The sequence below is a fragment of the Narcine bancroftii genome, chromosome 1 (assembly GCF_036971445.1).
Source record: "Narcine bancroftii isolate sNarBan1 chromosome 1, sNarBan1.hap1, whole genome shotgun sequence".
In the NCBI taxonomy this organism is placed as follows: Eukaryota; Metazoa; Chordata; class Chondrichthyes; order Torpediniformes; family Narcinidae; genus Narcine; species Narcine bancroftii.
In genome coordinates this window covers 25,886,384-25,911,937 of record NC_091469.1, presented here as the reverse complement: position 1 = coordinate 25,911,937, position 25,554 = coordinate 25,886,384, and the positions used below count along the sequence as shown (strand labels likewise).

Genomic DNA, 25,554 nt, shown 5'->3' with positions numbered 1-25,554 from the left:
GTCGACGTGGACCCAACACAGTCGACGTGGACCCAACACAGTCGACGTGGACCCAACACAGTCGACGTGGACCCAACACAGTCGACGTGGACCCAACACAGTCGGCGTGGACCCAACACAGTCGGCGTGGACCCAACACAGTCGGCGTGGACCCAACACAGTCGGCGTGGACCCAACACAGTCGGCGTGGACCCAACACAGTCGGCGTGGACCCAACACAGTCGGCGTGGACCCAACACAGTCGGCGTGGACCCAACACAGTCGGCGTGGACCCAACACAGTCGGCGTGGACCCAACACAGTCGGCGTGGACCCAACACAGTCGGCGTGGACCCAACACAGTCGGCGTGGACCCAACACAGTCGGCGTGGACCCAACACAGTCGGCGTGGACCCAACACAGTCGGCGTGGACCCAACACAGTCGGCGTGGACCCAACACAGTCGGCGTGGACCCAACACAGTCGGCGTGGACCCAACACAGTCGGCGTGGACCCAACACAGTCGGCGTGGACCCAACACAGTCGGCGTGGACCCAACACAGTCGGCGTGGACCCAACACAGTCGGCGTGGACCCAACACAGTCGGCGTGGACCCAACACAGTCGGCGTGGACCCAACACAGTCGGCGTGGACCCAACACAGTCGGCGTGGACCCAACACAGTCGGCGTGGACCCAACACAGTCGGCGTGGACCCAACACAGTCGGCGTGGACCCAACACAGTCGGCGTGGACCCAACACAGTCGGCGTGGACCCAACACAGTCGGCGTGGACCCAACACAGTCGGCGTGGACCCAACACAGTCGGCGTGGACCCAACACAGTCGGCGTGGACCCAACACAGTCGGCGTGGACCCAACACAGTCGGCGTGGACCCAACACAGTCGGCGTGGACCCAACACAGTCGGCGTGGACCCAACACAGTCGGCGTGGACCCAACACAGTCGGCGTGGACCCAACACAGTCGGCGTGGACCCAACACAGTCGGCGTGGACCCAACACAGTCGGCGTGGACCCAACACAGTCGGCGTGGACCCAACACAGTCGGCGTGGACCCAACACAGTCGGCGTGGACCCAACACAGTCGGCGTGGACCCAACACAGTCGGCGTGGACCCAACACAGTCGGCGTGGACCCAACACAGTCGGCGTGGACCCAACACAGTCGGCGTGGACCCAACACAGTCGGCGTGGACCCAACACAGTCGGCGTGGACCCAACACAGTCGGCGTGGACCCAACACAGTCGGCGTGGACCCAACACAGTCGGCGTGGACCCAACACAGTCGGCGTGGACCCAACACAGTCGGCGTGGACCCAACACAGTCGGCGTGGACCCAACACAGTCGGCGTGGACCCAACACAGTCGGCGTGGACCCAACACAGTCGGCGTGGACCCAACACAGTCGGCGTGGACCCAACACAGTCGGCGTGGACCCAACACAGTCGGCGTGGACCCAACACAGTCGGCGTGGACCCAACACAGTCGGCGTGGACCCAACACAGTCGGCGTGGACCCAACACAGTCGGCGTGGACCCAACACAGTCGGCGTGGACCCAACACAGTCGGCGTGGACCCAACACAGTCGGCGTGGACCCAACACAGTCGGCGTGGACCCAACACAGTCGGCGTGGACCCAACACAGTCGGCGTGGACCCAACACAGTCGGCGTGGACCCAACACAGTCGGCGTGGACCCAACACAGTCGGCGTGGACCCAACACAGTCGGCGTGGACCCAACACAGTCGGCGTGGACCCAACACAGTCGGCGTGGACCCAACACAGTCGGCGTGGACCCAACACAGTCGGCGTGGACCCAACACAGTCGGCGTGGACCCAACACAGTCGGCGTGGACCCAACACAGTCGGCGTGGACCCAACACAGTCGGCGTGGACCCAACACAGTCGGCGTGGACCCAACACAGTCGGCGTGGACCCAACACAGTCGGCGTGGACCCAACACAGTCGGCGTGGACCCAACACAGTCGGCGTGGACCCAACACAGTCGGCGTGGACCCAACACAGTCGGCGTGGACCCAACACAGTCGGCGTGGACCCAACACAGTCGGCGTGGACCCAACACAGTCGGCGTGGACCCAACACAGTCGGCGTGGACCCAACACAGTCGGCGTGGACCCAACACAGTCGGCGTGGACCCAACACAGTCGGCGTGGACCCAACACAGTCGGCGTGGACCCAACACAGTCGGCGTGGACCCAACACAGTCGGCGTGGACCCAACACAGTCGGCGTGGACCCAACACAGTCGGCGTGGACCCAACACAGTCGGCGTGGACCCAACACAGTCGGCGTGGACCCAACACAGTCGGCGTGGACCCAACACAGTCGGCGTGGACCCAACACAGTCGGCGTGGACCCAACACAGTCGGCGTGGACCCAACACAGTCGGCGTGGACCCAACACAGTCGGCGTGGACCCAACACAGTCGGCGTGGACCCAACACAGTCGGCGTGGACCCAACACAGTCGGCGTGGACCCAACACAGTCGGCGTGGACCCAACACAGTCGGCGTGGACCCAACACAGTCGGCGTGGACCCAACACAGTCGGCGTGGACCCAACACAGTCGGCGTGGACCCAACACAGTCGGCGTGGACCCAACACAGTCGGCGTGGACCCAACACAGTCGGCGTGGACCCAACACAGTCGGCGTGGACCCAACACAGTCGGCGTGGACCCAACACAGTCGGCGTGGACCCAACACAGTCGGCGTGGACCCAACACAGTCGGCGTGGACCCAACACAGTCGGCGTGGACCCAACACAGTCGGCGTGGACCCAACACAGTCGGCGTGGACCCAACACAGTCGGCGTGGACCCAACACAGTCGGCGTGGACCCAACACAGTCGGCGTGGACCCAACACAGTCGGCGTGGACCCAACACAGTCGGCGTGGACCCAACACAGTCGGCGTGGACCCAACACAGTCGGCGTGGACCCAACACAGTCGGCGTGGACCCAACACAGTCGGCGTGGACCCAACACAGTCGGCGTGGACCCAACACAGTCGGCGTGGACCCAACACAGTCGGCGTGGACCCAACACAGTCGGCGTGGACCCAACACAGTCGGCGTGGACCCAACACAGTCGGCGTGGACCCAACACAGTCGGCGTGGACCCAACACAGTCGGCGTGGACCCAACACAGTCGGCGTGGACCCAACACAGTCGGCGTGGACCCAACACAGTCGGCGTGGACCCAACACAGTCGGCGTGGACCCAACACAGTCGGCGTGGACCCAACACAGTCGGCGTGGACCCAACACAGTCGGCGTGGACCCAACACAGTCGGCGTGGACCCAACACAGTCGGCGTGGACCCAACACAGTCGGCGTGGACCCAACACAGTCGGCGTGGACCCAACACAGTCGGCGTGGACCCAACACAGTCGGCGTGGACCCAACACAGTCGGCGTGGACCCAACACAGTCGGCGTGGACCCAACACAGTCGGCGTGGACCCAACACAGTCGGCGTGGACCCAACACAGTCGGCGTGGACCCAACACAGTCGGCGTGGACCCAACACAGTCGGCGTGGACCCAACACAGTCGGCGTGGACCCAACACAGTCGGCGTGGACCCAACACAGTCGGCGTGGACCCAACACAGTCGGCGTGGACCCAACACAGTCGGCGTGGACCCAACACAGTCGGCGTGGACCCAACACAGTCGGCGTGGACCCAACACAGTCGGCGTGGACCCAACACAGTCGGCGTGGACCCAACACAGTCGGCGTGGACCCAACACAGTCGGCGTGGACCCAACACAGTCGGCGTGGACCCAACACAGTCGGCGTGGACCCAACACAGTCGGCGTGGACCCAACACAGTCGGCGTGGACCCAACACAGTCGGCGTGGACCCAACACAGTCGGCGTGGACCCAACACAGTCGGCGTGGACCCAACACAGTCGGCGTGGACCCAACACAGTCGGCGTGGACCCAACACAGTCGGCGTGGACCCAACACAGTCGGCGTGGACCCAACACAGTCGGCGTGGACCCAACACAGTCGGCGTGGACCCAACACAGTCGGCGTGGACCCAACACAGTCGGCGTGGACCCAACACAGTCGGCGTGGACCCAACACAGTCGGCGTGGACCCAACACAGTCGGCGTGGACCCAACACAGTCGGCGTGGACCCAACACAGTCGGCGTGGACCCAACACAGTCGGCGTGGACCCAACACAGTCGGCGTGGACCCAACACAGTCGGCGTGGACCCAACACAGTCGGCGTGGACCCAACACAGTCGGCGTGGACCCAACACAGTCGGCGTGGACCCAACACAGTCGGCGTGGACCCAACACAGTCGGCGTGGACCCAACACAGTCGGCGTGGACCCAACACAGTCGGCGTGGACCCAACACAGTCGGCGTGGACCCAACACAGTCGGCGTGGACCCAACACAGTCGGCGTGGACCCAACACAGTCGGCGTGGACCCAACACAGTCGGCGTGGACCCAACACAGTCGGCGTGGACCCAACACAGTCGGCGTGGACCCAACACAGTCGGCGTGGACCCAACACAGTCGGCGTGGACCCAACACAGTCGGCGTGGACCCAACACAGTCGGCGTGGACCCAACACAGTCGGCGTGGACCCAACACAGTCGGCGTGGACCCAACACAGTCGGCGTGGACCCAACACAGTCGGCGTGGACCCAACACAGTCGGCGTGGACCCAACACAGTCGGCGTGGACCCAACACAGTCGGCGTGGACCCAACACAGTCGGCGTGGACCCAACACAGTCGGCGTGGACCCAACACAGTCGGCGTGGACCCAACACAGTCGGCGTGGACCCAACACAGTCGGCGTGGACCCAACACAGTCGGCGTGGACCCAACACAGTCGGCGTGGACCCAACACAGTCGGCGTGGACCCAACACAGTCGGCGTGGACCCAACACAGTCGGCGTGGACCCAACACAGTCGGCGTGGACCCAACACAGTCGGCGTGGACCCAACACAGTCGGCGTGGACCCAACACAGTCGGCGTGGACCCAACACAGTCGGCGTGGACCCAACACAGTCGGCGTGGACCCAACACAGTCGGCGTGGACCCAACACAGTCGGCGTGGACCCAACACAGTCGGCGTGGACCCAACACAGTCGGCGTGGACCCAACACAGTCGGCGTGGACCCAACACAGTCGGCGTGGACCCAACACAGTCGGCGTGGACCCAACACAGTCGGCGTGGACCCAACACAGTCGGCGTGGACCCAACACAGTCGGCGTGGACCCAACACAGTCGGCGTGGACCCAACACAGTCGGCGTGGACCCAACACAGTCGGCGTGGACCCAACACAGTCGGCGTGGACCCAACACAGTCGGCGTGGACCCAACACAGTCGGCGTGGACCCAACACAGTCGGCGTGGACCCAACACAGTCGGCGTGGACCCAACACAGTCGGCGTGGACCCAACACAGTCGGCGTGGACCCAACACAGTCGGCGTGGACCCAACACAGTCGGCGTGGACCCAACACTGTCGGCGTGGACCCAACGTGAATGACTCGGGTCTTCAGAATGCAGTTTTGCTCAAACTGCCAGCTTTCTGGATCACTCAGCCCCTCATCTAGTTTCAACAAGCAGAGGCCCAGTTCTAGGTCAGGAATATTGTCTCTAATGAGACTGGATTCTACTATGAGGTGGCTACTCTCAACCAGGAAATGGCAGGCCGAGTAATCTACTTTCTGCATCAGCCTCCAGAGGCTGGCAGGTATGTAGCACTCAAGGCCCTGTTGGTTGGCACATTCAGCCTCTTGCTGTGAATGGGCTGTGCAGTTGCTACATCTGGATGGCTGCGCACCATCACCTCTGAATGACATGTTGGCACAAGCAGAGAGCCATAAACCATGTCTACTCTTTGAACAGGTTTTTTTGGAGCCGATGCCAGAGGACATCCACCTCCTAGCAAACGAGGATCTCTGACCCGTGAAATGTAGCCGCTCACATAGCCATTCTGTGGTGTTGCCAAATAAAATGGCAGAATAATGCTGCTTCACAGCAGAAAGCCCAGCTACACCGCATCCCAGTGGCAAAACATACAATACCCACACCAAGAGACGACACCATTTCTGAGTCATGGTGTTTTTACCATCAAAAGCGGGGATCTGGGGCCAGTCGATGTCGACGGCCATGCTCATACCAGGGAAACTAAAGAGGTAGCCATTGCTGATGACTATGGTGGGTGGCCACTGTAATAGACTCCTATATGTCTGAGACAGATACTCCAGGCTCAGATTCCTGGTAGATATGGGAGTGGGAATCAGCGTCATTCTCTTTCTCTTACACCCCGCCCCCCTCCAGCCACAATACCTGAATCAGAAGCATCAGACTGGAACGCACAGCAGCCAACAGCAGCACAATCCTCACCTAGGCCATGCGGACTATCCCCTTGCAATTCATTTCCAGCTGCTTCACATGGACATTTACGCTGGATGTGGTATCACAACAGACTGGTCATCGCAAAGACACTCCAAACCTTCTCCCTCAGTGAGGCCAAATTGTCGACTCTGTAGCTGGGCTCCATCATGTATTTGTCAATGAGTTCGCCAAGTTGTTGTCGGAGTTTCCATCCATCATCACATTGTAGTTTTCCACAGCAGTCCCCAAATGCAGCATGATGCATCACAATCCCACACAGGGACACCCCCTGCATGCCCAGGCCCACAGGCTCCCACCAGACAAGCTTTGACTTGCAAGAGAGGAGTTTAACAAAATGGAGGAGATGGGGATTTTGCAGTGTTTGGATAGCACATGAGCCTCCCTGCTGCATGTGGCAATCAAGTCTGCGGGAGGATGGAGGCTGTGTGGTGACTACAGGAGGTTGAATGATGCAACCATCTCCAACAGACATCCAGGACTTTACGGCCAACCTGCACAGGGCACATATCTTTTCAAAGATTGACCTGGCTTGAGGGTATCATCAAGTCCCTGTCCACCCTAATGATATTCCAAAGATGGCCATCATTACCCTGTTTGGCCTTTTCTAATTCCTTAGGATGGCATTCAGCCTTAGAAACACAGTGCAGACCTTCCAGCACCTCATGGACGCATTAGGTTGGAATCTGGACTTTATGGTCATCTATTTTTTTTGAAAATTTTATAAAACATTAAACATAACAAAAAATAAAAATTAAAAAAACCTTTACCCCCCCCTCCCCCTCCCATTTCCTATCTAAACTATCTCCCCTCGGAGCCATTTATTTAAAAAAAGCTAATTTCTAGGTATTCAATATTAACTCTTTGGGATGCCAACTCTGTATATATCATCTATTTATGATCTATAACCATATGTTCTAAATATAAACACCACATCTTAACAAAAAAGGAATAATTATTTCACAGATTTTAAGTTATTTTTTTCCAGATATAAACACTATTGTAATTCACTATGCCATCTTTGTATATTCAACGCTATATCATTTTTTCCACGTAATGGCTATACATTTTCTTGCTACTGCTAACCCTAATCGTATAAATGCTAATTGTGGTTTGCCAATCCACAACCCTGACGTTAATGTATTCATAACCCAATAAACACATCATCGGATCCAATTGCAAATTCACCTTAAATAAATCTCTCAAAAATTGTATAACTTTTTCCCAAAAAGGTTTAACTTTTCCACATGCCCAAACAGAATGCAAAAAGGTACCTACCTGTTCCCCACATCTAATACACAAGTCTGATGAAGTAAAACCATATTTCTTCAACTTTTCAGGTGTTAAATACAATTGATGTATAAAATTATAATTAACCATATTATATCTCACATTAAGTTATTTCTTAATACTGTCAACACACATGTTTGACCATTCTTCCCAAGATAAAGTAATATCCAAATCCTTCTCCCACTTCTCCTTCGAATTATGTACATCAATTTTATCCATTTTTTTCTTGCAACAGCATATACATTTCTGAAATAAACCCCTTATTTCCTTTATCAGCAATTAACATCTCAAATTTTGTTTGACGTGGTAATACCAATTCTCGTCCAAAATTTGTTTGAAGTAAATCCCGAACTTGATAATAAGCAAAAAAAATAATTTGGTGAAATACCAAACTTCTCTCGAAATCTATTAAAAGAAAGGAATCTACCTGCTTCAAAACAATCCTGTACCAGTTTTACTCCTTTCATTTCCCAATCTTCATATAAGGGTTATTTTTTGAAAAAAAATAATGAATTTATTCTGATATTATGGTGATTTAGCTGAAATTTTTCCTTTAGATCCTATGAACTGATCTCACTTGTACCAAATATCCATTAAGTGTCTCAATACAGGCAACTTATACTTTTGTAATAATAAAGGATTCAATTTCAATATAAATTGACTTATTTTCAAACATCTGATCCAATTCACCCTTTGCCCACATAGGCTATTGGATATTGATCAACCACCTATTAATAATAATTTTGAAAATGTGGTCATTGAAGTCCACCTAATTCATACTGCCATGTTAATTTTTGCATAGAAACCTTCGACAGTTTACCTTTCCACAAAAACAAACTAATTACTTTATTTAATTCCTTTAAAAAGCTCTTCAATACTGCACTTGGAATAGACTGAAAGAGATATTGTATATGGAGATAGATATTCATTTTTATACAATTGACTTGTCCAATTAAAGTTAATGGTAGATCTTTCCATCTATGCAAATCAGCTTTAATCTTGTTTAATAACAGTATATAATTTAAACTATATAAATATTGATATTCTTTATTCACTCTACCTCCTAAATATTTAATTTTATTAGATCATCTAAACTTGGTAATTTGTTTACAATCTGTATAATCTTCATCTGATATAGGTAATATCTCACTTTTGTTCCAATTAACTTTATAACCTGAAAGCATACCATATCGATTTAACAAATTTTGTAATGGTTCAAAAAGAGTCTTTGGGATATGTCAAATATATCAACACATCATCTAGAAACAAATTAATTTTATACTCTTGTTCACCTATTGTAATTCCTTTAGTATTGAAATCTTGCCTTATAGCTTGAGCCAAAGGTTCTATTACCAAAGCCAACAAAGCTGGTGAACATGGACAACCCTGTCTAGCTGCTTGCAATATTCTGTATAAGGTCTTATCTACTGCCTGCCTTCATCTTTAACCCGTGGTAACAGAGAAAAAGAGCATTATTTAGCAATCTACAGTCATTCCAGAACACACAGCTGTTAACATTGGGTTATTACAACTTTGTTGACACAGTTTCCCATATTTTTAATCCACAGCTGTTCAATTCAAACAAAATAATTTTAGGAAGAAAATCTTCCTTTCATAGTATTTACAACACAAGGTCTTACAGAATAGAAAGAGATTATTTCAACCACTGAACCTGGGCCTGAATATTTGAAGAGTAATCCAGTTGGTCTCTGGCCTTTTCCTCTTAATTAAGTATTATTTACCTAGTTGCATCTTGGAAGCTAGCATTGAATCTGTCTTCATTGCCCTTTTCGGTAATGCATCCCACAAACTAACATTGCAATACAAAAATTCTATATTGGAACACAGCACAAAAATAATGGTGTAGTGTTATCAGGATGTGACCCAGCATTATGGAGGTGTTGTATTCTGAGAAAATTGAACATATCTTGATTGCTTGTAACGCAAACACCTTTTTCCCCTTTTGAATGTATGGTTATAAGAAGAATAGTGCGCCTACAGTTTGCTTAAGGATGCAAGTTTTTGTATTTCTGTGCCGATTAATGATCCAAGTGAATAGTTGTACACCCAAAAATTGAGGCTAAGAGGAATCTGTGATGATATTGTGGTGGAACCACTGTGTAACTGCTAGTGCTGCCTCTCATGAATGTATTTGCATGGGCTGGCCTGCCCCTGTAACTCCTCTCCTGAGAATCCCCATAAAGGTGGTTACACCCAAATCCCCTCCCTCAGTACCTGCCTTGGATCTGGCCCAGCAACACGTGAGACATTTTTGCAGTTTATGGTGATTAAAGTCTGTTAATCATGACTTCTAGACTGATGCGAGTCATTGATAGCATATCTGATACAAGAATGCTGTTTGTTTTTTTTTAAAAAACTAAATCACTTTGCAGGCCAAAAACCAGGAAGTCATGATGTACTGGTTACAACAATTGCAGCAGAAACGCTGGGAGCATGATGATAAGCAGAGCCACCTCTTTGAAAGCTATCTCTCCAATTCTGAACAGCATTCTGACTCCTCACCACCATTCAAAATGGAAGAAGGTATGTTCAATGATAGCATACTGGCACTTTTCAAAGGTCAACTAAAGTATTGCAGTGTTTTTTTAATCCTCAACAAAAGTGGGGCGTTTCTTTAAGAGAATTTCCAGACAACGAGCACCATATATAGTGCACATATTTCAGTTCCTGGAAAAAAAATTAAAATTGCATTAGTTCCAAACTCTAGAATTTCCCTCCCTAAACTGCAAAACCTCTCTCTACTCCCTTAAGATGCTTTTCTAAAATCTACTCATTAAAATACCCTTCCCATAATGTTCTCTTAGAGGTTCAAAGTTGTTCGATAACATTATATAAACGTTCTCTGCATTTTATTACTAAGTAAATGTGTAATATAAATGGTGATAACATTTTCTATAACTAGACAAAGTCCCATGAACTAAAATCTCCATAAAACCCTTGGGTGTTTGTAAACTTAGAATACCTGCAGGGTTAAGATCACTGCAGGGTTTAGATGACTATAATGAGGCAATTAGAAACCCTGCTCTATGAAGGCAGTAAACGTAGTTAGACTAAAAATAAGAATAAAACTTCATTTGCAATCTCACAACATGGCATAAATATTGCCAAAATTTAAAGGGATCAACTTGCAATGACTATTGCCTTTTATCATCTATCATATTCCAAGGAGTTATCAAAAGATGGCACTGGAAAATGATGACGTGTGGCAGCAGCAGAGCCAGAAAACCTAAAATACACATTTTATATGTGTGTATCTATAATGTGTGTATATATATATATATATATATATATATATATATATGTATGTGTGTGTGTGTATATATATATGTATATGTATATATATGTGATAACATAAGAAATATTGTAGCCAGTTTGCATGCATTAAACTCTCATGCATGCCAGGCACATAAGCACATGCACAGTTTTATAAAATGTTGGAGAAGCCACAGCTAGGGTACTGTGCATTTCTAGTAGCCACAATATGGGAAGTATGTGATTGCACCAGAGAGGGTACAAAGGAGATTCATCAGGATGATGCCTAAGATCAAATGTTTTAAGTTATGAGGAGAGATCCGATCAGCTGAGTCAATGAGGTACTTTTCCTTTGAGAGGAGGAGAAAGCTTGTGTACATGGGGTGTAGGGGTTTGGAGAGAGGCCTGAATGCAAATTTACAAAGGGCATAGGCAGGGTAGGGAGCATGCTTAGAGGAAATCTGAGGAAGAATTTCTTCACCCAGCCGGTGTTGGGATTTGGAATGTTTTATCTGAGGAGTTAGTGAAGTTGGAGAATCTCATAACATTCAATAAGTATTAAGATAAGCTTTTGAAATGCAAAGGCAGAGAAGGCTTCTAATGTAGACGATTAATGTAGGATGGTACTTAATGATTGACATTGACAATGTGGGCCTAAGAGCCTATTCCTGTGCTCTATAACACACACAGGCACAGATCAGAAAGATTATACTTCAACTGGCAGCTCCATGAGAGCTGCTGGCGACCTCTGCTCCCTTTAGCTTGCCTCTCATTGTCATGCCTGTGCATTGAAAGATGAAGACAAACTGGTCAGGAGCCTGCACTCCTGAACCACTTCACTGCTGGACTTGCCACATTGTCAAGTGGCAGAGGTTGAATCTGCTGAGGAGAGGGGTCAGGTGTGAACTTTATCCAGTCAACCAGTTTTAAGCCTCAAATGCTTCAAAATAAGATTTTCTATTAAAGATTATCCTTCGATTCATGAAACATCCCTGGCATTCCTAGAGTTTATACCCCATTTCAATTCAGTGGAGCAAATATTATTTTATTCAATTAGTTGTGTCTTCAGCAAAATTTAGAGATGCCATTCAGAGGATTTGTTGGTTGAATTGCATCATTCTTGGGGGTGGGGGGGGGGGGAGGGGGGTAATGTTTGACCTCCTGGCCCAGTTAATGGGAATGTTGACCCAATCACAGTGTTGGAAATGTACAACAAATTTGTGCACAAGCTCCCAAAAATTACAGTGATTTTTTTTAAACCATGTCTGCTCAGAGTAATGCAAGTAATTCTTTACATTTCAAGGGCAAGAACAGGCAGGAACTCTAGCAGTGACACATTATAATGTCTTCCTAGTCTTTGTGCTCAAGTCTGTGCAGTGAGACTTGAACCTCCTGACTTACAGGGGAGAGCACTCCCAAATATGCCACTACCAACACTACTTACAGCTGCATTTGGAAACCACTAACTTGTTTTAACATGTAAACCTCCTTCGTAGCCTTGAATACTGTTTGAAATCAACATAAAACTTGTCTATCTTGTTGATCAACTGCGAAAAGGTTAGTCAGTCAGAATATTCTAATAATACTGAAATCCTGAAAGACTATTGCCATCTCTAAACTCCTTGAGAGATGGGTCTTCACATTATGAGAAATTTTAAGCATGTTATCACTTATTGAATTGCTGAGCTAAACTCTTATACAGCTGGCAGTGGTTAAGTATCTGCCCATTGGCAAGGTTAGTGAGTATTCCTGGACATAGACAGTCTGCAGTTTGATGTTGGCTTTCATTGACAGATGATAATGAAGATTACTTATTAGCCCATAAATTCAGCAGTGAAATAAACTTTGACGTGTACAGATCATCAGATGTCCCAGAGTTTGTCATCGCTCATTTTTTAAATGTAACTGGAGCAGCATAAAGTGGGACAAGCAAAAATGAGTTAGTTGTCTGTTCTTAACAATATGCCTTGGGGTTGAGTGTTGGCTTGGAAATTTTCAAGAAATACCCATTGTGTTTCAAAACTGTGCCCTATGATTTTTGTGGTCAGTCATGAGAGTAAATGGGGGACATGGATTAACATCAATATCTCATAAGGGATACTTCTACCAGTTCCAAACTCCTTCAGCGCTGACCTGTCTGAAATGGGATTTAGCTCACTATTTTCTCATTAGGACACTGTTAGTATCAAATAACTATAACTATTAAATTGAAAATATTTTAAAGAAAAATTTGATGTTACCTTTTTATATAGGAATTCTTAAAATCTTCCAAAACTTTTGTGTGTTCCCATCTTGGCTTACTTTTAATAGGATCATGTACCTTTGTTCTTAAATGCCAGGCCATAGGCTTCATGATTTCTGTGCTGAATTCTAGCTGCAACTGAAGTTCATATCTTGCCTCCTATTTGCAGCTCTCTCTAGCTTCATTATAAAAGCTTTTTTTAAGTTGCATCCAATTATTCATAATTTTTTTTTCTGAGATCTAGTTTCAGTTCTGCAATACTGCTATTTTCTTTGATAAACTTGCTCTGAATTTTTGAGGTACAACACTTAACTGCTCACCCCACAAATAGCATCTTTTTGAAAAATGGAAGCTATTAAATTAATCAACTTATTTGGATTTGCGAAACCTTGCAAATCCAATTAGGTATGATTAAAAGAAGCCTGGATGTCAATGTCTTAGACATTAATAAGACATTGGCATCCAGGCTTGTTTTAATCGTTCAGAATTGACTCATTATATGCATTGATTCATAACTCCAAAGGAAATGGGCCAGTGACAATTTTTCTCAAACAAAATATTTCAGTAATAAATGGGTCTAGAGCAGTGGTTCTCAACCTTTTTGCTGACTCACTTAAGCAATCCCTTACTAATCACAGAGCACTAATGGCATAGGGTATGTGAGTGGAAAGAGAAAGTTTGAAAACCACTGGTTTAGATCATCTGTCCCAATCTCCCCTTTCTTGTCTCGCTTCCTTAATTTGGTTCTGTAATGAATATTAATGTCTTGGAACTTTGTCACATGATGATATCTACAATGTACCCTTTACCATGCCTTGTGTGCCTTACTTCATAAAATAGCATTTTCTGTGCCACCGGGCCACTGTTTGTAAAACAATTGCATGTAGCAGCAATGTGCAGGATGTCCAAAGATTTAAGGAAATTAGATGTTTAGCAATTCTATTGGTCTATTCTCATATTTTCCTACAACATTGAAGGAGGCCATTCAACCCAATTCAATGCTAACTGAGCAATCCTATCTTCCTCCAAACCTACCACCCCCTACAATATTTCTTCTTTATCTATTCTCTCTCACATGTCAATCACTATTTATCCTACCATCAGTCACATGAGAGATAATTCCAGTTGCCAATTTAGCCTACTACTGGCACATCTTTGGGATGTGAATGAACTCACTGTGCTGGACGTGAAAATCAACAGAACCACCTGCTGCATCTCTGTGCCTTTGCACCCCCATTAGGATAAAGGAAGCAGGCAGTTAGTCTGATGGACAAGATGAATCAAGAGCAAATGAGAAGAGAGGTGGGGGAGAACACTGAATTCAGGGTGAGGATTAGTGGAACTGCAGAATAAGTTTCCCCATTGGATTGGAAAGTAAATAACAGAGGTGCATGGTCCCAGCCCAAAAGGCAAAGAAGCCCATAAGCTCTTTGACTTGGCATTGAAAGTGAGAGATGAGGAATTTAGGAGACTTTTTTGCAGTAGAGAAAAAATACCAAAGCTTGGATTCCAGAAATTAGTGTTTTTTAAATGTAAGTTGTTAATGAAGGTGAAGAAAATACAAGTCGAAAGGTGAAAACAGTACATGTAATGCCATTAAAAGGGAAAAGTTCTCTGAGTAAAGTTTGATGTGATATGAATGCAAGTGTGATTGACAATAAATCTGACACAAAGGTGAATGATATTGGGTAGATGTGCATTATCTCCAAAATCACCTCAGTCATAAATTAACCAGTCAAAAAGGATACTCAATCAAATTTTTTTTGAAACTTTATTTATTAATTTTAACATATAAAGAAAGTCAGTAATTCACATACAAAAAAATACAAAACGAAGTAATACAAATACAAAGTAACATAATTAATACAATACCAATCTCAAAATCTCCCCCTGACAACTAAAAACTAAGACTAAAAGAAAATAAATTATTTTTAACCCCTAAACCCCCCCTCCCCACCCCCACAATAAAGAGTGAAGAATTAATAATTAGTATAATAAGAGAAAAAAAATTTTTTTTAAATATCTTAAAAAGAAAATCAATATATATATTTAAAAAAATATTAATTAAGTATTATATAAAACTATATATAAAAAACAAAAACAAACAAAAAAAACTTAAAACGAAAAAAGCCAACTAATAAAAAAAACTAAAAAAAAACTAAAAAAAAGGAAAGAAAAAAACATATATATAGAAAAAAATATATATATAAATGAAAAGTTTTTTTTTAAAAAAAGAAAGAAAAAAATAATAATTAATTCAAACTTATTTAAATTGTATATAATCAATAAATGGAGTCCACTTTAACTCATAAAAAGACATCTTATCTTGTATAGAAAATGTATAGCGATTACTTGGAAGAATAGAAATGTATTGTCTTTAGATAGGTGGTATTCAGAGATGAAGTTTTGTTTGATCATCAATCAAATTTTTGACACTGAGTGGAGATATTGAAATGGATAACCTAAATAATGGGCAAAGGGATTTCCTTTTATAAGGAGAAATTTAGAGGAAAGAAAGGTGGAACTGTGGCAATGCACTCTCTCATGGTGAACCGGCCCTGTGTGTAACTCCATGTGGCGGGACAGCCATGGGAAGATGGCGCTGTCAGGGTTTTATCCCTGCCTCAAGTCTCCTGCCCAGTGTGCGCCTGGGGCAGAAATTATGACATCACAATGCACGTGGTGACTGAGCTCATGCTGCCCTTAAAAGGGTGCATGCAGAATTTGAATAAAAACAGTCAATCTTTCAATATGGTGGCTGAATCTTTCTTGGCTGTGTCCAGCACTACATTGGTGACCCCGATGAGCCCAGATGCCTCTCTGGTCTCAAGAACATGGATCCAGCAGAGATCAACACCGTTGCCATCAAACTACCCCCCTTCTGGACCCATCACCCGCATACGTGGTTCGGGCAGGCGGAGGTGCAGTTTCAACTGAGGAACATTTCAGCAAATGCCACAATGTTCTACCACATCGTGAGCATGCTGGACAAAGAAACGGCAGCAAGGTGGACGATCTAATGCACAACCCACCAGCTGAGGGTAAATATCCTGTCCTCAAGAACCTGCTCCTTATAACCCAATGGAGATCAATGAAAACTTTAAGGAATTCTACGAGCAACTATAGCGAACTGAGAACAAAGTTTCTAGCTAAAATTGAACTACAGAAATTGCAAGAAGAGGAGCAAAATAAATTAATAAAATCATTTGAAATAGAGGAAATACAGGATATATTAAAAAAAATACTGAACAATAAAACGCCGGGAGAGGATGGACTCCCAATAGAATTCTATAAAACATTTAAAGACTTATTAATTCCTCCTCTCCTGGAAGTAATGAACCAGATTGAAGAAACACAAAACATGCCAGATTCATGCAAAACAGCAAGAATTACAGTAATTCCAAAGACGGGAAAAGATCCACTAACACCAGCATCGTATAGACCAATATCTCTACTTAACACAGATTATAAGATAATAGTTAAACTATTAGCAAACAGATTGGCCGACTGTGTACCAAAAATAGTAAAACTAGATCAAACTGGATTTATTAAGAAAAGACGAACAACAGACAATGTCTGTAAGTTCATTAACTTAATCCATGCAGTACAAGGAAACAAGATGCCAACAGTGGCAGTTGCCTTAGATGCAGAGAAAGCCTTTGACAGAGTAGAATGGAATTATTTATTCAAAGTACTACAGAGGTTCAACCTACCAGAGAAATATATTAATTTGGATTAAAGCATTATATAAGGGACCATTGGCGAAGGTGACAGTAAATGGATATATATATCAAGCCAATTTAAATTAAGCAGATCAACTAGACAGGGATGTCCACTATCTCCCTCACTGTTCGCATTAGCTATAGAACCACTGGCAGAACTGATAAGAGCAGAAAATAAAATAAGAGGGATAAAAATAAAAGAGAAGGAATATAAAATCAGTCTATTTGCAGATGACATCATAGTATACTTAACAGAATCAGAAATATCAATAAAATAATTACATAAGAAATTGAAGGAATATGGAGAAGTATCGGGGTACAAGATCAACGTAAATAAAAGAGAAACAATGCCAATGAATAATGCGGATTTCACAAAGTTTAAGAAAGAATCACCATTTAGATGGCAAACACAAGCAATTCGATACCTAGGTATTCAACTAGATAATAATCTAGGCCATCTATACAAACTAAATTATCAGCCAATAATGAAGAAATTACAAGACGACTTAGAACATTGGAAAGATTAACCACTAACGCTGATAGGAAGGGTAAATTGCATTAAAATGAATATCTTCCCAAGGATAAATACCTATTTCAATCATTACCAATTCATCTAACAGAGAAATTCTTCAAGGAGCTAAAGAAGATAATAAGGAAATTCTTATGGAAAGGGGGGAAACCGAGGATAACGCTAGATAAATTAACAGAATGGTACAAACAAGGGGGCTTACAGCTACCAAACTTTAAGAATTATTATAGAGCTGCACAATTAAGATACCTATCAGATTTTTATCAATCAAGGGAAAAACCAGATTGGATCAGATTAGAGCTAGATAAAATAGGGGAGAAGGTACCTGAACATATGCTATATAAGTGGGATGAAAAGCTGGTGCAACATAGGAATTCACCAGTACTGCACCTTCTGCTCAACATTTGGAAGAAGATTCACGTAGAAAGGAATAAAACAAATTATTAGCAACCAAAATTACTATTGACGCAAAATCAACTAATCCTTTTCACAATAGATAACCTTTCCTTTAGAGAATGGGAGAGAAAAGGGATCAAAAGAATAGAAAATTATTTTTCAGGAAATAAATTATTATCTTTTGAACAAATGAAGGACAAATATAGTATAACTCACAGTACAATGTTTGCATACCACCAACTGGAAACCTACTTAAAGGACAAATTGGGAAACAGTCTGAGAAGGAAGAAATTTTGAATATGTGATTACAGACACAATGATAATTAAAAGATTTATAACAAACATGTACATCAAACTGCAAGAGAAAGAGAACAAGGAAACAAGCTGTAAACCCAAACAAAAATGGGAATAAGATCCAAACATAAAGATAAAGAATGAAACATGTGAAAAGCTATGCTCTGGAACTATGAGAAATACAATAAACACGAGGTTACGCATGATACAATATAACTGGATACACAGGCTATACACAATGCCCCAAAAGTTAAATAAATGGGACCAAACAGTATCAGACAGATGTTTTCGTTGTAAGAAGGAAACAGGAACAACAGTACATGCAATTTGGGCATGTGAGAAAGTGGAAAAGTTTTGGGAAGATCTAAACCAGGTAGTAAATAAAATCACTAAAAGCAACATACAAAAAATTCCAGAGATCTTTTTTCTAAGTAATATAAGAAGTGAAGAACTTGGACTCAATTTGGATGGAGCACAAAAAAAATTTATTATGATAGCCTTAGCTGTAGCAAAAAAATGTATTATGTCAACCTGGAAATTAGAAGATAGCCTGAGAATACAGCAATGGTACATAGAAATTAATAAATGTATTCCATTGGAAAAAATAACATATAATTTAAGAAATAACATCACAGTATTCGAACACATTTGGGAACCGTACATGAAACACAACAGAGAAGTCCTACCGCGGACCTCTACCGCCTAAAATGACAGAAGGAGAAGAAGACGAAATGAACTGACCGAGTGTGTAAAAGTAGAAGACACAAATTTCTTGTTTATTTTCATTGTGTGATGACATTGTTTAATGGGTTTAATGTAACCATAAAGGTTGAATGTTGAGTAGGTGGGGGGGTGAAGGAGGGAGGGAAGGGAGGGGGGAAAAGGGGAGAAAATGACACTGTGTATATTCAAGAAGGAAATGTCTTTTTTTTAAACCAAAAATCAAATATACTTTATTACCATCATATAATATTTACATTTTGTTACAATCAAATCATAAACAAAGTGTCAAGATAATGATGGCAGTTTTCACACTGTGCTGCTTGTCATCTTCTTCATGTACTGCCATCCCTTCTCCGTGTATTCATTGAATTTTGTTGGTGCAGATGACAGGAAAGATAGAGTCATTTCAATGCCTGTATTCTAGTATTCAGATATGGGGACATTTAGTTTGGGAAGATCTGGTAGCTTCACTCCAAAATACTTTGACCACTCATCCACAGCTTTTGGCACTGCAATCGAGACCTTGTTCAATACCTGGCAACTTTGCTCACCATTTGCCAATAAACCTTGGTCATAAGCAAGGTAGATACTACCTCCAATTATCCAATCTTTGTAATGAACCTGCCAGCCGCCAGCACCCGGGTCGCCATCAAGAAGGAAATGTCTGTGTGTATTTTGGTTAGTATGGTTCATAGCGTGAAAAATTAAAAAAAAAAGAAAAAAGAAAGAACCTGCTCCTTGACACTTTCGGGCTCTCCCCTCAGTAGCGTGTCTTCAGGCTCCTGCACCTTGACGGGCTTGGGGACCGCACATCATTGGCCCTAATGGACGAGACGCTGGCGCTGGCGAAGGATCACAAACCTTGTTTCCTATTCTGTCAGATCTTCCTCGAGTAGATGCCCATGGACATCCAACTACTGTTGGATGAGGACTTCACGTATCCACGCTGAGTCACAGCCCGAGTGGACACCCTCTGGTGCACCAAGAGGTAGAATGAAGCAGCCCTCAGTCAGGTTGCACGATCAAGAGCCAGCTGGCCGCAACACTCCCCCAAGCGCATTCCGCCTGGTGCTTTTACCATCAGCGCTGGGGAGCGCAAGCTTGTAAGTGCTGAGAACTGTGTGACTACTAGGAGAAACGACCCAGCCAGTCACTGTTGATGACTGCAACGGCTAGCCACGTGGACAGCCTCCTTCACGTTACCAAAAAGTCCACCGGCCGACATTTCCTGGTTGACACAAGAGCGGAGCTGAGCGTCCTGCCCCCCCCCCCCCCAACCACCCTTGAGACACACACCCAATCTCGTGGTCCAACCCTGCGGGCAGCCAACGGTTCTGCCATCAAGACCTTCGGTACCCGCAGGGTGCAGATCCAGATTGGGAAAGAGAAATTCCACTGTAAGTTCGTGTTAGCTTCAGTGAGTACTGCGTTGTTAAGGGCCAACTTCTTGAGGGCACATGGACTGTTGCTCGACATGAAGGGAAAGAGTTGGTCAACGCTCGTACCTTCCATTCAGTGCACCTAGACGCCACGAATACCTGTAGGCCCGAGATCGCTGCCATTGCCACTTCCAGGGATGAGTATTCGAACATACTCCATGAGTTCCCCGCCATCCTTCAACCATAATTCAGTGCCACCTTACCCCAGCATGGGATATACCACCATATCTCCATGCAGGGCCCCCCGCTGTATGCCAAGCCCAGACGACTTCCGCCCGAGAAACTGCAGCTGGCAAAGAAGAAATTTTCCCAGCTGTAGGAGTTGGGGATCGTCCGTTGATTGGACAGCACCTTGGCATCCCCTCTCCACATGTTTCCCAAATTCTCCGGGGGCTGGAGACCCTGCGGCGATTACTGGCGTTTGAACGACGCGACCACACTGGACAGGTACCCGGTTCCACACATTCAAGACTTCTTGGCCAATCTCCACGGCGTGCAAGTCTTCTCCAAGGTCGATCTGGTGCGGGGGTATCATCAGATACTCTGAGAACATCGGCAAGATGGCATTCATCACCCCCTATGGCCTCTTTGAATTCCTGCATATGCCCTTTGGCCTCAAGAACGCGTCCCAGGCTTTTCAGCACCTCATAGATGCAGTGGGTAGGGACTTGGACTTTGTTTATCTACCTGGTCGATATCCTTATCACCAGCTGCAACCGCGAAGAGCACAAGGCCCACCTCCTTACCCTGTTTGCCCAACTGGTGGAGTTTGGCCTCACTGTCATTGTGGCCAAGTGCCAGTTTGGCAAGCAGATGCTGCAGTTCCTGGGGCACACCATCTCGGCAGCAGGTGCTGCCCCAGCGCCAGAGAAGGTCGCGGCCATCCAGCGGTTCCCCAAGCCAATCACCCGCAAGGGCCTGCAGGAGTTTGTGGGGATGGTGAATTTTTATTATCGGTTCATCCCCGGTGCCACCCGCACCATGAGACCACTGTTCACGTTGATCACCACAAAGGAGAAAGTCCTGACCTGGTCGGAGGAGGCAGAGACCGCTTTTGCCGCAACAAAGGAGGCCCTTGCCAACGCAACTCTATTGGTGCACCCATGCCCGGAGACACACACTGCGTTCTTAGTGGACGCCTCAGCCATGGCGGTAGGGGTGTACTTGAGCAGTGGCTCAATGGACAGTGAGAATTATGACATCACAATGCACGAGGTGACTGAGCTCATGCTGCCCTTAAAAGGGCACGCGCTGAATTTGAATAAAAACAGTAATTAACGACTTTCAATGTTGTGGTTGAGTCTTTCTTGGCTGAGTCCTGCGCTATAGAACAAACAGAGAATTTTGGAGTTTGGAGCATCAACATCTTGTAGCATAACTATCGGGGTAAAGCAAAGGAATGTGTAAATCTGATCTGGAGATCTATGGTTTGTGAAACTATTTAGGATATAGATATGTATATATCCTAGAAATGAATGATTCAGGATTTTAGTTTTGATTTCTTGTCATTTGCATTTCAATGGTCACAGCAAATTTAGCCATTTCTCCACTGTTCATTTTTTTCCCCCACAGGACCATTAAAGGAGATGTTCTTAAAATTAACTAGTTAAACTATAGGGTCCTCAGATTTTATCTAGCTCATGTTTAATTTAACCCAGATATATTAAAAGGGCATCTGAATGAAGACTATATAATCTGAATCGGGCAAGCCATCTGATGCCATTTTAGTAATCTACATTGTGCTTATCTATCATGTGGTTAATGACTAATAAGCTAGAAGCAGGGCAAGAATAAATTTTATTGTATCGTCTATTTCTTCATCAAACAAATAGTGAGTACTTTCCATTCCAGGACATCTGGAGATGCCCTCCTCCTTCAGTGTAGGTGGTTTCCCCTCCATTGCCATCAATGCAGTCATCACCCACATTGCCTCCAGTTTCCTCAAGTCTACACTCACCCCATTGCCCTCCCCCCACCCTAGACATAACAGGGATTGGGTTCCCCTCATCCTCACCTACCATCCCACTAGCCACGGCATCTAATATTCTTCGATCATCACTAATGGGATTCCATCACCTCTTCCCATTTTCCCCTTTCCCCTTTTGGGGTCCAGAGGACCCCAAAACCCAGCAGCAATATAAATTCACCATGACAAATGGTTACTTAAACAAAAGTTACTTTTAATTTTCTTTAAACATGAAAACAGGATCAAACTTAAACTGATCACTAATTGTAATGAGTCTGTAAGTTCAGAAAAGTTCTTTGCTTCACAGACCAATCTCACTTCTCACTCCTCCAAGTTCACCAGTATCAGGCAATTCTTATACTGTGCACAGAATTTAACATTTATGAATCTTCACCAGGTGTTGGTGCTTTAAAGGTAAATGGTTACTGCTCAGGAAGCTTCTTTTTTTAAAAAACTTTATTTATTTAAAGAATCTTTAAAAAACAACATACAATCCAATAAGAACAATTTTGTATAAGTATATTTTTTAAAAACCCACCCCACCTCCCACCCCAGGAGAGCCAAAAATATAAACAAAAAGAAAAACAAAGTATTTACAATAAATCAGAGTATATCTAAATGCATATATTCCAAATAAGGAAACCACTTATTAACAAAAAAATAATAATTATCATGCAAATTATATGTATTTTTTTCCATAATAATACAAGCTTTCAATTCATTATATGCCAGCATATTATTACTAATCCCTATATTATCTTTCCATGTACTAGCTACACATTTTCATGCTACAGACATTCAATAAAGAAATAGGTCTATACGAAGACATTTTCAACAGATCTCTATTTTTTCAGAATTACAGTGATCAAAGCACTCGAATTAGATTCCAGTAACACCTATTCTTCAGTTATTATAATACAGTTATTAAATACAGAAGATAAATCTTCATAAAAAATTTTATAAAATTCGACAGAGAATCCTTCATCCCCTGGTGACTTTCCATTTGGCATCTCCTGTATAGCCTCCTTAATCTCAAAATCTGTAAATGGAGATTCCAATTCCATAACATCTTCCTCCCCTCATACCGGTAAAGTTAATTTTGATAAATAAGATTCAATAAAACCGTTATCCTGCTTCCCCCCAGAAGTATATAATTTTTGATAGAATGAATAAAACTGGTCATTAATTTCAAGAAAGTTCTTGTTGGTTTTCAGAGAGAGATTTGTTGCTCATTGGAGGCGCACAAACTGATTCTTTCCGATCAGCCACTTTAGTGACTTGCCAAAGAAACTTGCCTTATCCGGGTTTTACAGATGATAACCTCTTTCTTTCAGGTTACCACAGAGTTCCTTCTCAGTTTCCCATCTCTCAGGAGAAACATTACACAGCCAGCCATCTCCTCTTGTATGGACCACAAGGGCTTTGGACAGGCTGAACTCAGAACTCACAACCCATCTTCAAAATGGGGTTTCAAACAAGCTTCCTAAAGCCACTGCAGAAAACTAGTAGTCTCTTTTTCTCTCTCTGCGTCACACTCAGAGAAAAACCTGTTCTACTCTCCCTGCTTACAAAATCAAATGACCTTCCAAAAGCAGCACACTCCACCAAAGCAGCGCACTGACTCCCAAAATCAATTCATGAGAGATCTTTTCTGTTTCCTGAGACAGGGCCTTCCATTTGTACCTCATTGTGAAAATCTCCAGCACAGGAGTCTATTGTCTTTGCAGACTTGTAGGCACTACCTTATGCAAAACTCTAGTATTTTAAAATGAGATTGGTATTGAAGTGTTTGTATCTGTTTGTGGCCTAACTAAAACCCCAAAATCTATCTATGAAAAACATACCTATACATCATATAAAATGTAACATAATCTGTCGCACTCACTCCACAACTCCCTTGTCTATTTAATCATCCCCCGGCACTTATCCTTGCAACCACATCAAGTGCCACATCTGCACCTCCATTTCTACCTCCTCACTCACCACCATTCAGGGCCCCAAACAATCCTTCCCAGGGAGGTAACACTTCACCTGTGAATCTGTTGTGGTCATTTATTGTATCCAGTGGTGCCTCCACTACATTAGAGAAACTTGGTGCAGATTGGGGGAAATCACTTTGTTGCCTCATCCACTGCAACAACCAGAATCTCCCAGTAACCAGCCACTTGGTTGGTTGTTTTTCCAGACTCTTTTGTGTAGTCTTCCAAAGGCGCTATTTGCCTTGGCGAGTCTGTTGTCTATCTCGTTGTCGATCCTTGCATCTGATGAAATAGTGCAGCCGAGATAGGTAAACTGGTTGACCGTTTTGAGTTTTGTGTGCCCGATGGAGATGTGGGGGGGCTGGTAGTCATGGTGGGGAGCTGGCTGATGGAGGACCTCAGTTTTCTTCAGGCTGACTTCCAGGCCAAACATTTTGGCAGTTTCCGCAAAACAGGACGTCAAGCGCTGAAGTGCTGGCTCTGAATGGCCAACTAAAGCGGCATTGTCTGCAAAGAGTAGTTCACGCACAAGTAATATTCTTTTGAGCACTGTCAGTATAAATTAGCCTCAGAATTTAGGGAGAGATCATTTTTGAATTTAGCAGTATTATTGAAGTTGAGCACCAACATCGTTCAAGCATGATTGCCACATTTTCAGAAACGTATCATACTTGTTTGTTAAATTGTTTTTTTTTATTAGTACACAGCTATCCATCTCTGCTGTCCACCTCGCCAAGGTAACCAGAGAGTCTGACTTGCATCCAATTTCAAGACACTTTTCGGCAACTGCCAATGGAATTTTAACAAACAAAATTTGAAACTCTGTGAAGTAATTGCTTATATCTATAAAATTCTCTAATAAATAAAGTTCCGGATTGCCTGGGAAGGTCACCCTTGTAATTCTTGTTAATACTTCAGAAATTTCTTGCCAAAAGGGTCTAATCTTCACACATGACAAGGTTGCATGAAAAAATGTTCCTTCTATTTCACACCGAAAGCACAATTCTAATATTTCTGGCTTAGATTTGTGTAACCTCTGTGCAGTAAGATATAGTTGGTGGTAATAAATAAATAGAGATTATATTGAACCAACCTGTACCTCGCATTAATAGTTGAAGTTACACTATCCAAGCACCACTTAGACCAGGATTGTTCTGATATTGCAACACCCAAGTTGGACTCCGACCTCTCCCTTGATCTCTGCAGACCAGGTTTGACAATTTCCTGCTGAAGAGCAAAATTCATTCTAGTAATAAATTTGGGTATATTGCCCATCCAGAGTGTCCGCTCCATTTCACTAACTC

The 25,554-nt window shown here is 44.6% G+C and overlaps 1 protein-coding gene across 17 annotated transcripts in view; it reads left to right on the top strand.

Annotated features, from left to right (window-relative positions):
* tbc1d2 (TBC1 domain family, member 2) overlaps positions 1-25,554 on the top strand; it is a 142,781-nt gene that overhangs the window by 20,579 nt on the left and 96,648 nt on the right. For 14 of the 17 annotated variants that reach the window (XR_011352746.1, XR_011352736.1, XM_069922759.1 and 11 more), the window contains one exon: positions 10,081-10,231. The exons of 1 other annotated variant lie outside the window; for it this stretch is intronic. Coding sequence is in view for 13 of the 16 variants with exons in the window: in XM_069922759.1 (XP_069778860.1) it covers positions 10,081-10,231 (151 nt within the window). In the remaining 3 variants the exon portion in view is untranslated. Of the gene's footprint in view, positions 1-10,080; positions 10,232-21,552; positions 21,733-25,554 lie in introns of those variants that run through there. 2 more of the 17 variants (XM_069922769.1, XM_069922779.1) reach the window with 2 other exon arrangements.